The 15,084-nt window shown below is 45.7% G+C and overlaps 1 protein-coding gene across 1 annotated transcript in view; it reads left to right on the top strand.

Moving 5' to 3' along the window:
• LOC144094485 (endothelin-converting enzyme 1-like) overlaps positions 1-1,460 on the top strand; it is a 2,007-nt gene extending 547 nt beyond the window's left edge. The window contains exon 1 of the mRNA XM_077628412.1: positions 1-1,460. This exon is cut by the window's left edge and continues 547 nt beyond it. Within this exon, the coding sequence (XP_077484538.1) occupies positions 1-1,460 (1,460 nt within the window).
• Positions 1,461-15,084: the final 13,624 nt, after the last annotated feature.

Raw genomic sequence — 15,084 nt, 5'->3', positions numbered from 1 at the left:
TTCTTATCGTTCGCAGGGGCCGTAGCGGAGCCGTATGGAGAGATCGCATCGAGAGGCCGCTTAGCCAGCTCGAGTACGCGAGAATCGTGAACGAGCACCTAAGCACCCTAAACGTTACCTCGGTTAAGAGCAAACCTGCAGAGCTGCAGGAGATTGAAAGGCAGTTCCTGGAAGCCAACATACCGACAGCGCACAGCCAGCAGTCATGGTTCACCATGAGTACGCTAGATAGCAAGACGCCATCTATCGGAAAGGGACTCTGGCTCAAATTTTGCACTTACAGTTTCGCGATTCTCGGCTTCAAATTGACATCCAACGAATGGGTAGTGCTCGAAGACTCCAAAATCTTAGAAAACGTCGACAAGCTATTTGGGGCGCACAGTAAAGATAAACTCCTGATTGGCATCGCCTGGATGCTTCTCCAGTCTCACCTGTGGGCGGTCGCCGGGAAACCAGAGCTCATGTTTCGCGACAACATCGAAGACAAGAGGCGTCGCGCTTGCCTCGAGTACGTAAACATGCGCCTCGGGCTTCTGAGCTCTGTCCAGCATGTAACAACACGCTTCTCGACGCCGGAAGTTCGCCAAGGCTTCACGGACTTCTTACTCAGCCTGAAAAAAGCGTTTATATCGCTGGTCAAAAATGCCGCTTGGATCGATAGGCAAAGTCGGGAGACAGCGCAGCGGAAGATAAGCACCATGGCAATCAACATCCTGCCAGGAGAACCGTTCTTTGCACCGCTGCAGCGAGCCGCTCTTTACAGTTCTTTTCCCAACGTCGACGCACATGGCTTCTTCCTTAACTGGCTCAATAGTTCGGAAATCTACCAAAAGCTGCAATCTAGCAGACACTTCAAGGATGTTTACAGTAAGAGAAGAACTTTTCGGCACACGGCGTATTCTTACACGTACCTGCTCAACGAAGTCGAGACGCCCTTGGCGTCGCTCGACCCGCCGCTCTTGTACACTGATGCGCCATTCGCCGTGAACTACGCGTCGGCAGGGTCCCTGCTTGCGAAGGAGATCTCCAAGAGCATCGACCCACGAGGTGTGCTGATAGACGACCGCGGCGAAAATGTCATCTGGTGGGGCAAATCGCACTCCGCCGAGTACGGCCGCCACACCGGCTGCGACCTGGGCAAGATGGGCCAAACTCCCATGGATGTGTTCCCAGCCATACCGGCACTCGAGGCATCCTTCACCGCATACAAGATGGCGGTCGCCGAACTGGGAGCGCTCGAGGGAAGCGTTCTAACCCTCAGGCTTAGTGAACTGGAGCGTTACTCTGAGGAGCAGGTGTTCTTCATCACTTACTGTTTTGCGCTGTGCTCCAGGAAAGGTGCCGCGACCAGACACGAATGCAACGTGCCAGTCAGACACAACAACTACTTTTCCGAAGCGTTCGACTGTCCTCACGGGTCACCCATGAGTGCAACTAAAAAGTGCAGCTTTTTCTCCTGAGTAGTTTGGAGGTCTTGACGCTGACTGTGCGTGTGGCTCCTCACTTAAGCTCCACCGGAAAATGGGGGCAAATGAAAATTGGAATCAGCGACGGGACAGGATTTCTCACCCAGCTTTTCGACACTTTTTTATCATGTTCTAAAGCCATTATTAGTTCCCATTTCCCCTGTGGAGTTCTATCGTACTATGAACCCATTTATAAAGCGTTTTTAACTCTTGTGTTTACGCGTTTCAAAGTTTTCGGGGCCTTAAGATTTCGAACAAATGTTCTTCGCACACGGAAAAATAAAAATGCAGATAGTGCTAACCTAAAGAGACAAAGTGACTATGCAATGAATAAAAAGTCGCTTGTAAATGTTTTATATGCTTAGAAATGATGCTAAGAAGCATTCACAGCAAGTATGAGTCTTCGGAACTGAGCCGGTAATTTATTATGAATTTTTAGAAACCGTGTTTTTTTTTAATTCGCGGGCCAATTGGTGTGCTCGTAGTGACGGATTTCGAAACTAAAATCGTGAAAAAAGACGTCACTGTACCCATGACATCGCCAGGCCACCACACGCTCTCATTCGCTGGAGCCACGGCATCAACGACGTCACGGGCACACTTCCGGTAGCCGTGAAAATCATCTGCTTGTGCCGCCGCGCGACCCTCTAGGGCAAGCGCGAGCCAGGGCATTGCCTTCGCGCATATGCTTTCAATTTTCCTCTGCCCCCTCCTTCTGTCGGGAGTTCCGGAGCCACTCGAGCCAGAGTCGCTAGAGTCGTCGCTGGCGATCAGCCGGTACGGTGTGAACGCATAGGGCTCGATGCCCATCGCGGCCGTAAGAGCGAGCAGTCGCGCCTCGAGGTCCGGGTTCATTACTGCTGACTACAACAGACGACAAGCAAAGAAACCCGACGCGCGCCGCAATCACGCCGCCGACGCTGCTGCTGGGGTGCTAGGAGCGACAACCGGAAGTTGCAAAAGGAACGTCAGCGGATGACGTAGTCATGGGCGGGGCCCAGTCCCAGAGCTGTTTTCTTTATTTTTGTTTGGTGCCCCGCGTGTACGAGTTGAGGGGGGAGAGGAGGAGCGTAATTTTTAATCGTCTATATATTCGGTGTTATTGATGCCAGCTTAAAAATTCTTGCGTTGGGGTGACGAGTGTTGAAATGCCTATCTCTCGTCTGCTTTACGTAATCTCAATTAATATATGGCATAGCCCCTTTAAGCAGTATATTTGTGAGACATGGGTTAACAACTACGCGTGCTAAGCACGCGCCGGGAGGGAGCAGATGGCAGAGCACAATGTTGCTCCGAAATGTTGCCTTTTTTTTTTAAGTGGGCTTTTAAGCAGCAGCTCGAAATTAAATTCTTTCACGGCATATACTTAGCGGAACTCAAAGTAGAATGAACTTCTTGCGCGTCTAAAGACTCAGTTGAGCGGCGTTTACAACAATTTTGCGACATGGGCATTTTGGGGCGCCGAAATGTGCACGCTTTGAATTCAATTATTTGAGCATTTATACTGAAGCCCTTACGAACAATAGTGTAGAGGCTATACCCAGTATTAAAACAGCTGTTAAGTTATTGCTTCTTTCACAGCCTCAGCTAAAACCTGTCATCATCATCACCATCATCTGCCCGACTTCGCCCATTGCAGGGAGAAGAGCTCTTCCATGTCTCTGCAATTAACCCTGTCCTTTGCGGACTGCACTCACCGCATGCTCGCAAACTTCTTCATCTCATCCGTCCACCTAAGTTTCTGCCGCCCCCTGTTACGCTTGTCTTCTCTTGGAATCCACTCTGTTACCCTTAAGGACCAGCGGCTATCTTGCTTTCGCATTACATGCCCTGCCCGAGCCCATTTCTTCCTTTCATTTTTTTCAGTGCGCCGTAATGCGGGGCTCATATTTGTGTAATGCGTAAGCAAATTGGTTGTGTACACGAATTCTTTCCGGAGGAAACGTATCAACATGTCGGCCAAAGAGCGACTCTCTTCTGCAGCAAGGAAGCAAGGCGGTTTGCTGCTACCAGTATTTCAGAGCTTTTAATCTATTTCAACGATGAAGGTGTTCTTAGTTCCATGACCTCGTTTTGATAGAGTACTGCAGACATGCTCTGTTAGAGGCTGAGGCTGACAATGAGAATTCATACTAGAAAAGCTTCTAGCGCGTAGGAGTGACTTACAAACGGCTGCACTCTTCACTTAAGCAGGCATGACAGGCCAGCATGCAATAACAGAAGTGAGTCGTCATATTGCACACCGCTGGAACTTGCATTTTTTTAGAATCTGGTCCTTGATTTAGGGTTGGTTCTCAGTTTAGTACACATGAGAGGCATCAGATAGTGAGGCAGAGCATATAATGTCTACAAATTGAGTAACTTCAGCACTAAATAATAGCAGGCAGGAGAACTGACGCTGAGCGTGCTGTTTACGATTGCGTTCTCGAAGATCACGGTAACAAAACATTTTTCATTTAATCTAAATGACTTACTGTTCATGCTCTGGAAACATTTGCACAGGAGCACCATTTCTGTGGTTTTTAAATATTTGGTGAAGATTAAACCAGCGCAATCTTTATATTTTCCGGAGGCCGGAAGTTTGTTTCCTTAACCATTATAAAAAAGCATAAGGATTGCAAGACCAAAACAACAGTGGAACAGAAAACCTCCACCTGGGATGCTCATGTAGAGGTGGAGGAGCAACAACTTTATTTTAAGAAAAGAACGAAAGGTATTTAAGCGTCGGCTAAGAGTCCACGGGCCTGGGCCTCACGGAGAGCTCTGTCCACTAGCCAAGTTTGACCAGCTGACTGAACAGCTCGCAGTGACCTCGAATGAGGAGGGGGATGGGTTGGGAACTGCCACAGGTAGCGCGTGAGGGTGGCCTTGGCCGCCCTACATGTTGAGGAGATTGGGAGGGTCAAGGTCGGGTGGTAGCGATGAAGAAGATATGTTTTATTTGCAGTTGCCGCCGGGCCACACTGTATTTTGAATGGCGAGGTGGTGGGTGGGAGAAGCGACTGTTTTGTAGCGAGAGCTACACTACGCTATAGTCATAGCCACGTTTCGCATGGTCAGCCGTAGCCGGAACTGTGCATGTGCCGTTAGCATGGCAACCAGCTGCGCCATTCCACGGTTGTTCGCTAGTGTTCCAAACCGCCGCGGTGGTTCTGTGGGTAGGGCGCTCGGCTACTGATCTGGAGTTCCCGGGTTCGAACCCGACCGCGGCGGCTTCGTTTCGATGGAGGCGAAACGCTAAGGTTATGGCGCTGAGGGGTTATTGCGCTCAGCTGCTGGCCCCAAAGACGCGGGTTCGATTACGGCCACGGCGGTCGAAATTCGATGGAGGCGAAATTCTAGAGGCCCGTGTACTGTCAAAATTTCTGGAAATCTCGTCGAAATTTCCGGAGCCCTTCACTACAGATTCCCTCATGGCCTGAGTCGCTTTGGGGCGTTGAACTCTCATAAACCAAAAACCAATTCTAAGCAACTTCATGGCGATATCGACATGCCTTCGCAAACATTCCACCTACACTGCTGCTGAACTTGGGAGCACTCTAAAATACTGACCGAAGCTCTTGAAGATCCTTTGGGACCTCCGCTGTATGAAGCGTTTTACAAATGGTTTATAACGCTGTGCCAAAAATAAATTCGCTTTACAATCTCTTCACAAGACGCTTATAAATAAAAATAGGCAGTGAGTTTTCAGGCAGGATGAAATCGCATTCAATCACCTTAGCCCTCGCAGCGGTGCACCGCTACCCCTAACACAAAACACGTTGCTTTCAATCTCGGTCGGCAGGCACGAGGCTGGAGGGGCTTGTGCCCTGCCACTAAAACAATGCAGCCAATATACATGTAGAAGCAAGAGAGGTGCAGCGTTGCGGCTTTTATTTCATTGCTTTACCTTAAGCTGTGCTGCCGATAAGAATACCAGGCATGCGCATTAGGCACATTACTGATGTCGTGACCATAGTTCGTTAAGAATGAAACACGATGCAGTCGTAAGCTACTCTGGCGAAGAGCAGCATGAAATACATAAGCGCTAGTATTTACCGGATATTGAAGTAGTCAGTATATGTCGTGTTAAGTGTTAACCTGGAAGTCATTATTAAGATATCAAGGTGAAAATGCGTGCTGAATTCAACCCGTCCTGCATGTTTTAGAAACTTTTTGCAACACTAGATTTCAACAGTCACATTGCTGTCAGTACCCTTGCTTTGTGTTTTCTCTTGCCACACACTCGCCCAAGTCCAGCTTTCTTCTTGTACACCACTTTTAATGGTGAGGCAACTAGGGACTATTGAAAGGTACGATCAGAAACATATTGATGAGAATGGTCTAATCTTCCGATGCGTAACAAAATCTTGCTTTTAAAGTTTGTCCTGCGCTCCCGCCGAGTAGTTAAGACTGCCATAGAAAACCAGGGGCGCGTTTTTGAGAAAAAGCATCAGAATACTGCAAGTGTACCCATTCTGGATCTGCGGTTATATTGACTGCTGTGGTTAATTTTTACGATATACAAAATATTGCGTTCATAAACAACTCCCAGATAGAAAATGCGCTCATCCAGAATCTCTAGAACATTGTGTGTACAACTCATAAGGAATTGCTGCATTATGCAGCTACGCAAAGGGTTTTATCTACCAGTTCAGTATACCTTCAAAAATAGTGGCATAACAGAGAATTTCACCCTCTTGACTGGTCAGCATTAAGCATATCTGAAAAATTCCAAGGACGAAAAGAAAAAAGACTGCGACACGTCGGGCCCTGTAAGTGATTCGAGCACGGCGATGCATACTGCTCCTAAAATTTCCTTTTAACTCTGGTAGGCAATGCCCTCTTTTCTGAATTTTTTTATTCGTCAGGTAACTTAATCGAAGTTTCAAAAATGCGTGTTTGTTATTTATTCGACAATCAACTTTAAATTGTTCTTTTAGTTTTCTTAGCGCTGATTCTTGTTGGTATTGTCTATAACTCTAAATCAATGCCCTCTGTATCGCGTGCAAGTTAAAGTCTTCCAAGTCCTGTCTATACAATTTTAATGTCGGAAAGGATATTTTTTCTCAAGCTCAAATTACAGGCACCTTCTGCATTCCCACAAGCGCTAAAACAGAATCGTCTGAGGAAGCGGCTCAAAAGCATGGCAAAAAACAAAGCCAATGCCACGGCCCTACACTTCCCATGTGTTGTTCAGAGCGTTATCTTCATAGCCGCTTCCTAATGCAGTATGGCGAGCGCTAGAAGCCCCACAATATTTCACAGATCAGCGTTCGTGACCCTCGCAGGCCAAAGATTTAAAAGAGTGGTAAAATGATTTTGATTTCCCCGCGCTCCTTTGTTCAGCCCAAGTCGACGTTCTCGTTTCTACTTTTGAAGGATAAAAATTTCCCCAGAAGCGTTTCGAAATCGACCCCGAATGCATATTTATGCTAATCCTCAATTCTTTGTGTCCCACAGTAAACCGCCGATCATTGTCCCTAAATGCTCATCCAGAAGCAGAAAATGTGGCGCAATTTTACGGCTGTACCATTCATTCTTAAATCCGTACAGCAGATTAAATACAAAGAAGATTATTTTGGCCTGTGCGATTCAATTTGCATACATCTACAATTATATTGCAGTGATTAAGGCACTGGAGAACACTGGCTGTAAAGTAAAAATAACAAAACAAGGCAGGTTTTTTTTTTCTTTTGCTGCATTCCTACCAGTGCGATGAATTTCAAGAGCGCATTTCTTTTCCCTGAGTTCAATAGTGAGCTTGGCCATGTTATCTGTAAAAAAGAATCCTCATAAAGCAATACCATTAAGAGCTCACAATCCGTGGACGAAAGCGCGTAATGACTTTAGGGCTACTATGTAGCTTGGCTGCTGTGAAATTACCAGCTTATAACACGTCTATTGCCCTATTCAAATAACTGCACTATTTATAACTTCGATAGCACACACAATTGCTGTGATGGAGAAATTTTGGCGATATTCTATAGTGAGCGATAGTCTATGGAGTAGCTTTATTCTATGAGGTGTATAACTTGAGACTTTACGTGATTTATTTTTGTTAATCGGCTTTTTGAGTTAGAAGAGTGCTTTTTCGGCATAAAGTTGTCAGCGGTGTAGTACATTAGAATACAGCTAAGAGGTGGTAACTAGCAGAAGGGATAAATAATGCTGAAGAGTTTTTTTTTTACCTAATACCGTTAGGCTCCTCCGTTATTTACAGGCGTGTAGCCCAATTTAAGTAATATCTATATCCCCTTTTTAGAATTTCGAAAATGCGGTTACCCTCGGCTATTTGGCCCAAGAAATTTTGGCTACTTCGCGCCAAAATACGTGTGCAATCGAGAAGCTTGCAGGCAAAGCAACCAGTCCAGTGCTCGTAAATCGTCGAAATAGCCAAAATTTGTTGGGCCACAGCGCCTAGTGTAACCACGTTTTCTAAAATCTAAAAACTGATATGGATACAACTTACCGTGGGCTACACGCCCTCAATATATTTAAGGAGCCTAACAGTAATAGTTAAAAAGTTAACTATTCAAAATTAGTTACCAGAATGCTAGTTAGCACGTATTCGCTGTATTCTGAGTTATTGCACAGCTGACAATGCTATGCCGGAAAAAGCGCTGTTCTGACTCAGAAACCTATAGTTAAAGATTGGGCTAATTCCTTGGTGAAACACCCTGTATTTCTGCAATAAAAGGTAGCGCTACAAGACATTTATTTCCGAGAAATTTATTTCCGAACTTTTTATCTTATCCAGAGCTGATTTTCCATCTGAAAAATGTACGGACAGACTCAGAACAATTTTTAATAGACAACTATGCTAATTCAACCATTAGGAAAGGACCTTTACCTTCATTGAAGCGCCAGCCATCATTGCTGCGTCAGTATCATTACCAGGATATCGGCACAGCGCCGAGCCAGTGACGTTAAGCCTAGCGGTGTATTACGCTCTGTTCTGCAGCCGCTCGGTCATTCTTCTTTTTCACGTCACGTATGGCTTCAACGCACTGCTTTTTAATATTCAAAGCCATGCACCAAATGGTGGCATGTCCGTCCTCTAGTACTGTATGCGCCTCATCCGTCCTCTTAACCTCACTAAGCCCTATGGCATCCCATTTAATATCCGCTAGTTCCTCGAACAGCACTGCTATGCTAGCCTCACTGGATAAGATTCTAGAGTTAAACGTTGCCAGGTTCAGATTCCAATAGCCACCTGTCCGGAGGCACAGGTTCTTAGTACCCTCCGCTGCGTCACGGATATGACCACGGCTTTGGTCAGCTGCTCTGCATCCACTGGGGACTGAAGTCCGAGGGTTAATTGGTTTGTTCGTAGAAGGTTGTGGCCAGGTACTACACCAGGGTAGCCAAATCCTGTTCTGGCAAGGGAGTGCGTTCTCGGTTCTGGTCACCGAGATCAGTCCGCACCCCAGGCCTGGTTATGCAATTCCATCGACACGCGAAGTTTTTTTTCAAACCCGCTGGAGAATTGGGAGGCACTGGGATTCGAACCGCGGTCTTTTTGCGGCAGCGATGGCGTGGAGGTAGAATATCCGCCTCGCGTGCAAACTAAATAAGGGAAAGGAAATCTTCGCAGAAGGCACAAACGTTGCGTAGTAAATTCATTAAGATTAAGATTGGGGTAGTTAGATGCCGCTGACAACGACTTTGCATTGCAGTACACTTCAGACTGCTGCTGATAATGGCAAATTTTCAGATCATATCGCCGCGAAGTTGTGTACTGTTAGTTTATGATTGAAGGCACCTGCGCGAGGCTTTATGACTTTGTGACGCAGAATGGTCGCAGACACGTGCAACTGCTTCATTGCTCGAGATTGTTGCGGCTGCCTGTCGCATCGTCTCTCGAAAATTCTTCGTAAAACTGACAGCGGTGAAGAGCGAAAGGGATTTTCTTCGACGGTCGGTGAGCGTGTTGGCGGTTGCCACCACCGTTGCCAAGTCTATTCTTTTCTCTGCGCAAGTCAGCTTAAATAATGAGTTCACTTCAGTAGCACGCCTATCTGCTCTTCTGTTGTCAGCGGCGTTGTCACCACCACTTGACAATATTTTAGTCAGTAAACCAAAAAGATACAAGGTGAACTATTACCCTTACACCTTAGAGGTACAATAATGAAGGTCATATTGTCTATCTTCCATGTCAGAGCTTTCTCGACGGGATCTATTTCTAGTGTCGTCGCAGGTCTGAACAGGACCAGTACCTAAATTTGCTTCGCTTACCTAACCATCAGCTTCTTGACGAGAAAGTATTTCGATAGCTGGTTTGCGTAAATAGAGCTTTAGAAAGTTCACTGGTAAGCTGCATATTTGGAAATTCCAAAGAAAGCAAATATCGCTGAAAGAGAACCAAATCAATTCAGGCAGTTATTAACAGCGCATTTCAATTATTCAGTTATTTTTTTCAAGTTTCTCGCTGTGTGTATGTGTTGTTTCTTTTTGCCCGGATTTTTCTTCAGCCGTTGTGTCTTCTACGTTGGTGCTTTATGTTAACGTTCTATGTTTGTAGAATAGTTGTAACATGAACCCGATAACTTGTATTCCTGTTTGTTATGATTGACCAATGTATTAGGTCTCGGCTGCTTACCTCCCCCTTATGTAATACCCTAACCCAAGTGCCTTTAAGGGTAAATAAATGATGATGATGGGGATGTAATGTAAACGTATTAATTTATTTGTGAAAGGATTCATTTTCATGTAGTTTAGTCGCCTAAGACTGCTGAACGTGCAACTTTGAGTGACTTTACAACTTGAGCATCGAAATTATACGATGACAGCAAAATAGCTTGCTCCACCAGCATGTAAGGTCAAAATATGCAGACTTTGTCTCAGAGAAACGCACGCGCAGGAATGCCCCTCATCCTGAAAAACTGCGTACTCAACACTAGAAGCTGCATCATTGCCTGTGACGTCACAATAAGCCACCTTTATTTTTCACGCTACTGGGTGCCCACTAGACGACAAGGATGACGTTTTATGATGTTCTATACCATATAACATCATCCTTGTCTTCTAATGGGCATCCATTCCTGAGGAGATGAACCCATATTTTTACAGATATTCATTTTTTTTATTGTTACAGTTTGCTTCGTAGCATAAAAAAAATTTCAAAAACAATTAGTCTAATGATGATGCGCTTTTCAGCGTTAACTTTATAGCGGCCTCGCGAGCGTCTGCGACAGAGTTTTGAGGCTGTTGTCTCACACGCTCACGGTCACTGTCTGGACTGTCTTAAGCTCTTTTTTTTTCTCGGCCTTTTTTTTACGTATTGCTGTTTCCGCTTCTCTGGAGCGGATCTCCGGGTCTCCATGCCGCAATCTCTTGCGTCCACGATCACGTTCACTGAAACGACCTCGTGCTTCTTCTAAACGTGCCTACTTCCATCGACTCATCTCTCCGCATTGTCGTGCCACAGTACGACAAGTGAAAGCGCTGGAATGTTTCAGAACGCTGCCTAGTGAAGAGAGAGCGAGAGTACCGTCGTGTAAAAAGGTCTAGAATGACGCTGTAAAATACGCTATAAAACGCTAAAAAAAGACCAGTGCGTAGTAGGCTCTCATGCGGCAGTGCCGAAGCCGTTCTTCCCTTCGTCTTCTTCGAGTGGCCAGTGAGTGACGTCATTTCTGCCCGCGTAACTAGAGATGCGATCACAGCACTTTTTCACATAAAAACTAAAGCTGCAAAAGATAGCGCGCGGATATATTCAACAGAGGATCATAATCATCAGCTTTCCTGCTAAAAACAAGTATGTCATCAAAGGCAGGAATAAACCTGTCATCTGTTCTCGTGACAGAAACAACCATCATCGTTGAAAAAAACGGGCACGTGCCAATGAAGAAGATTCGAACCAGGCGGGATGCCGTCTACCTTGGTCCCTTCATACCTTCGTGGGTATGTGCCATGTCACCAAGGCAACAACAACAACAACAACAACAACAACCTTGGTCTTGGTCACCGTGCGACGCCGCCTCCTCCTGCTGTCTTAAGCGGTCGACCAGCTTTCAACTGTGCCATCGCAGACCCACTATGGCGAGCCAATTAAATCGCGGTGCCTCGCTGACGTCGTCAGCTGCATCCGGGAAGTCGTCTGATGGGCCGACCGGGAAACCACAACAAGCACGCCCTCGAACGCAACCTGTCCGGCTTCTCAAGGTGAGCTGCTCAGGTGCGGCGTAAAACGCAACTTGCAACTTAATGAAGCCTATTCAATCAACAATGAAGCATTGAGCAGGACATCTTGCGGATTGATCTTAAAGCAGCGCGATATTTTTTGAGCAGCGCACATCTAGAGGCTTTGGTAATAGGCATAGTAAGCCTTTATTATGCCTATTAGGATTTGTAAACGGTATTCGCAAACACAATAGCCAGCGCTATCTATAGTTACAGAAAATTTACACTTAGTGCTCAGCAAAAATAGGCTATCGGGAAGATGCCATTTCAGCTCATCGGAGGAGTTCCCGATATTTAAGTGACAGCCACGAGTGATTTTTAAAACTCCTTGTTTGTCACAATTTTATGAGCCTCTACGCAGCTGCATTGGACATAACCTAATGAGCGCATGCCGTACTTGAAGTAGTTCTCTCTTCCTCTCATCGTAGCCGAAGTTTCGCATCAATGTGCCGTGACGGTGTTTTAAAAAAAAAAGAACCTTCTATAACACCGCTCCTGTTACGCACGACCTCTATTAACGAGATGTTATTATGCTCTCTGTTCTGTTTTCGTGATCTGTGTATATGCTTCAAAAAAGATCAACATAGGGTACTGCGGACATACAGACAAGGACGAAAAGATTAACACAACAACCCTTTGCTTAAATGCCTGACCGAATCACCCAACAACGCTCTCTCTCACTTCAAAAAATATGCCTGCAATGAGGTCGATGCTGAATTCAGCACATCCTGTCCTTGTGAAAAAAGTTAGGGGAGTTGTGCGCGCCTTTTGAGAATAAAGTGCAGTAGGCTCTTCATTTCAAATCCATGACGCCCCGCACAAGTCAACAATGTCCCATTGCTATGTTCCAGTGTTCACTTATGTAAGAGGGACAGGCAGAAATAACTTGCTTAATGTTTCTTCGAAGGAAAAATCTAAAAACCGTGTCTGCTCCTTCAGTTCCCATTTGTATGGCCTTTGGCTACGCCCGTGGAAGCCAATGGCGATTACACTGTCGTAACCGACGTTAACTGGTTTTCATTAAATATAGTCTGTGGAAAGAGTCGGGGAAATAGGACTCGCAGGGTATGTCCTAACGTGACCAAAACAAGAGACGATGCCGACTATGTCAATGGGACTACAAGGAGTAGATCACTTGCAGGAAGTGGATGCCTCCTGAGAAAAAAGTATCCCCCGTATAGATTGGCGAGCAAAGAGGCGCTTTGAGAAGAGCAAGACAGGATTAAGGACAATTCTTTTAATGCGCAAGCCTTAGAACGGCCATGCGTACGAAAACCTGTTGTCTGTCGGTCGGTTACCAGCCTTCTTGAAAGAAGAAAAAAAAATGACAGTGGTTCAGCTCTGGTTAAACCTGGAGTGACGCAATAGCTACAGCTGGCCGAGTGGAACTTGGTCACGTGACCAACCACGTGATGAACCCCGTGATCAGCCACGGCGCCACGCCGCCACGCCGCCGGCAGCTGCTCCGCACCACGTGACCAGCCACATGACAGCGTGGTGGCGCAGCCACGCTGAAGGCTCAAAATGCTACCGTAATGTAGCTATCACTACAAAACTTACCATACTAATGTCCTCGAGCGAGATTCGAACCCGCGACAGTGCGAACAGATTAGCTGCGCTTGCTGCTGCTTTAAACATTTGGCTATCACCCTTCTTTTCCTTATTGCATGGGAAAGCTGCTAAAAATGGCTACCCTGTCAAGAGGCATGTGTATGTCTCCCAGAATATTGATGTTTGTGGTGGCGGCGAAAAGCGGGGCAATGACGGGCTCGTTTTATGCAGCCCCAGTTATTTGAGGCATGAGTATGCTTCGCCACCGCCGCAGCCCTTGTTCGTTCGAGTTAACCCTTTCACACGCTATGTACGCAATTTTGTACAAAACGAACTCGCAGCTCTTTCCGAGAGTGTGCTGCACCTGGCGGTGATTTCCTTCTTTCGTGTGAATTTCGCATCCTTCGTGCCAAAAATAAGGTGTTTTTTTATGCCATATAGCTAACGCAATAAAGGAATATTTCGCAAAACCCAAGCGCATCCATATAGCTACAGAGAAAAATTATACAGCTGCCACGAAACTTCATAGCTGCAGTTTCTGAGAAAGCTGCATAATTCTCCTTTGCAACCGTATGGCTGCGCTTTAGCGGATGTCGATGAGTGTTTACTCTCTTATTACAAATCTACTCCGCCTTGAAGGATTTCCTTGAACTTTGGGCCAACTCCATCATTGTTGTGCACACACATTTTTCCATCAGTAGCATAACACTTTTTTTTGCGATTTCAAGCTTAATGTATGTGCTCATTCAAAATAAAATATATTTCCACGATCCTTCGCGTTTTTACTTCATAAGCTACGGCATTTCGATTTTGCTATTTCTATCAATTTTGACACTTGGTACGCAATATTGCACATCTTAGAAAAAACTTTGCTGCTAGTATTTTGCGCTGGAAAACTAACAAATCGTGTTTGTTAAGGCATGAATACACTATAGAAGGAAAAATGTATCTTTTTATATAGAAACAAGAGATGACGTCTAAAAGAGTTAAACTGCCAGCTTCTCGCGCTGCGATTTTGAAATTATTGCCTCCATTAACTTTCAACCGTGCGCGACAAAGCCTCGCGCTTGAACAGTTTTTCGAACGCAAGAGCATGCGGAACTGCGAAGTGCGCGCCAAGGATCGAACGCGTGGCCTGTTTGATGCCTATGCTTGATGCCTCTTGATCAAAAGCTCGATCAAACTAGACGTCTTATTTGAACCAATCAGACAAAATCCTAAATGACTTCAAAAAATTGGAAACATGCCAAGCAGCCTTTCTCCCCGTGTATTAAACAGCCAGCCGCGCTGTGGCACTAGTCTGCGCAGCTTGAGTCCACCGCAAATATCGTTGCGCACGCACTAGTTCGCGACACTGCACGAAGATTGTGTCGCGAGTCCGCGCGCTGAAGATATCGGTGCGCACATGCTAACGCATTCCCCTCTGCGCCAGACGCGCTGATCGCCTGTCAATGTTTTTTTGTCGTTATTGTTGTTGTTGTTTATGTCCTAACGCCAAAATAAAAGAATGCTTACCCTGATAAGAGAGGTGCGAAACTGATAGCTTTATTATGTAGCTCCTAAACGTCGTTCTGTGGTGTCAGTTGACTTGAGAAGAAGGCAGTTTTCTTCTTCTGTTAGTCATTATTTGGTTATTGTCAAGTTGTCTTCTCCGATAAAAATTGATTTCACAACAACTTCAGGCCTGCTTAGGATAATCCGGACATTCGAAGTGATCAATAAAAAGAATTAGATGACTTGGCTGCAGTGCTAGGTTAAATTGATTTTTGCCATCACGCTCAGAGATTTTCAAAGTGGCTTCTATATCGGCATAGTTTATTGGTCACAAACTTGTATAGCTGAAACGTAGAGAAAAGTAGCTGTTGTTGGCGCGACGTCTTCAGATGGCAGTAATCACCCCAAG

The sequence above is a fragment of the Amblyomma americanum genome, chromosome 6 (assembly GCF_052857255.1).
Source record: "Amblyomma americanum isolate KBUSLIRL-KWMA chromosome 6, ASM5285725v1, whole genome shotgun sequence".
Taxonomy (NCBI): domain Eukaryota; kingdom Metazoa; phylum Arthropoda; class Arachnida; order Ixodida; family Ixodidae; genus Amblyomma; species Amblyomma americanum.
Note: the sequence above shows the minus strand (reverse complement) of the source record. Positions and strands in the feature narration are given on the sequence as shown.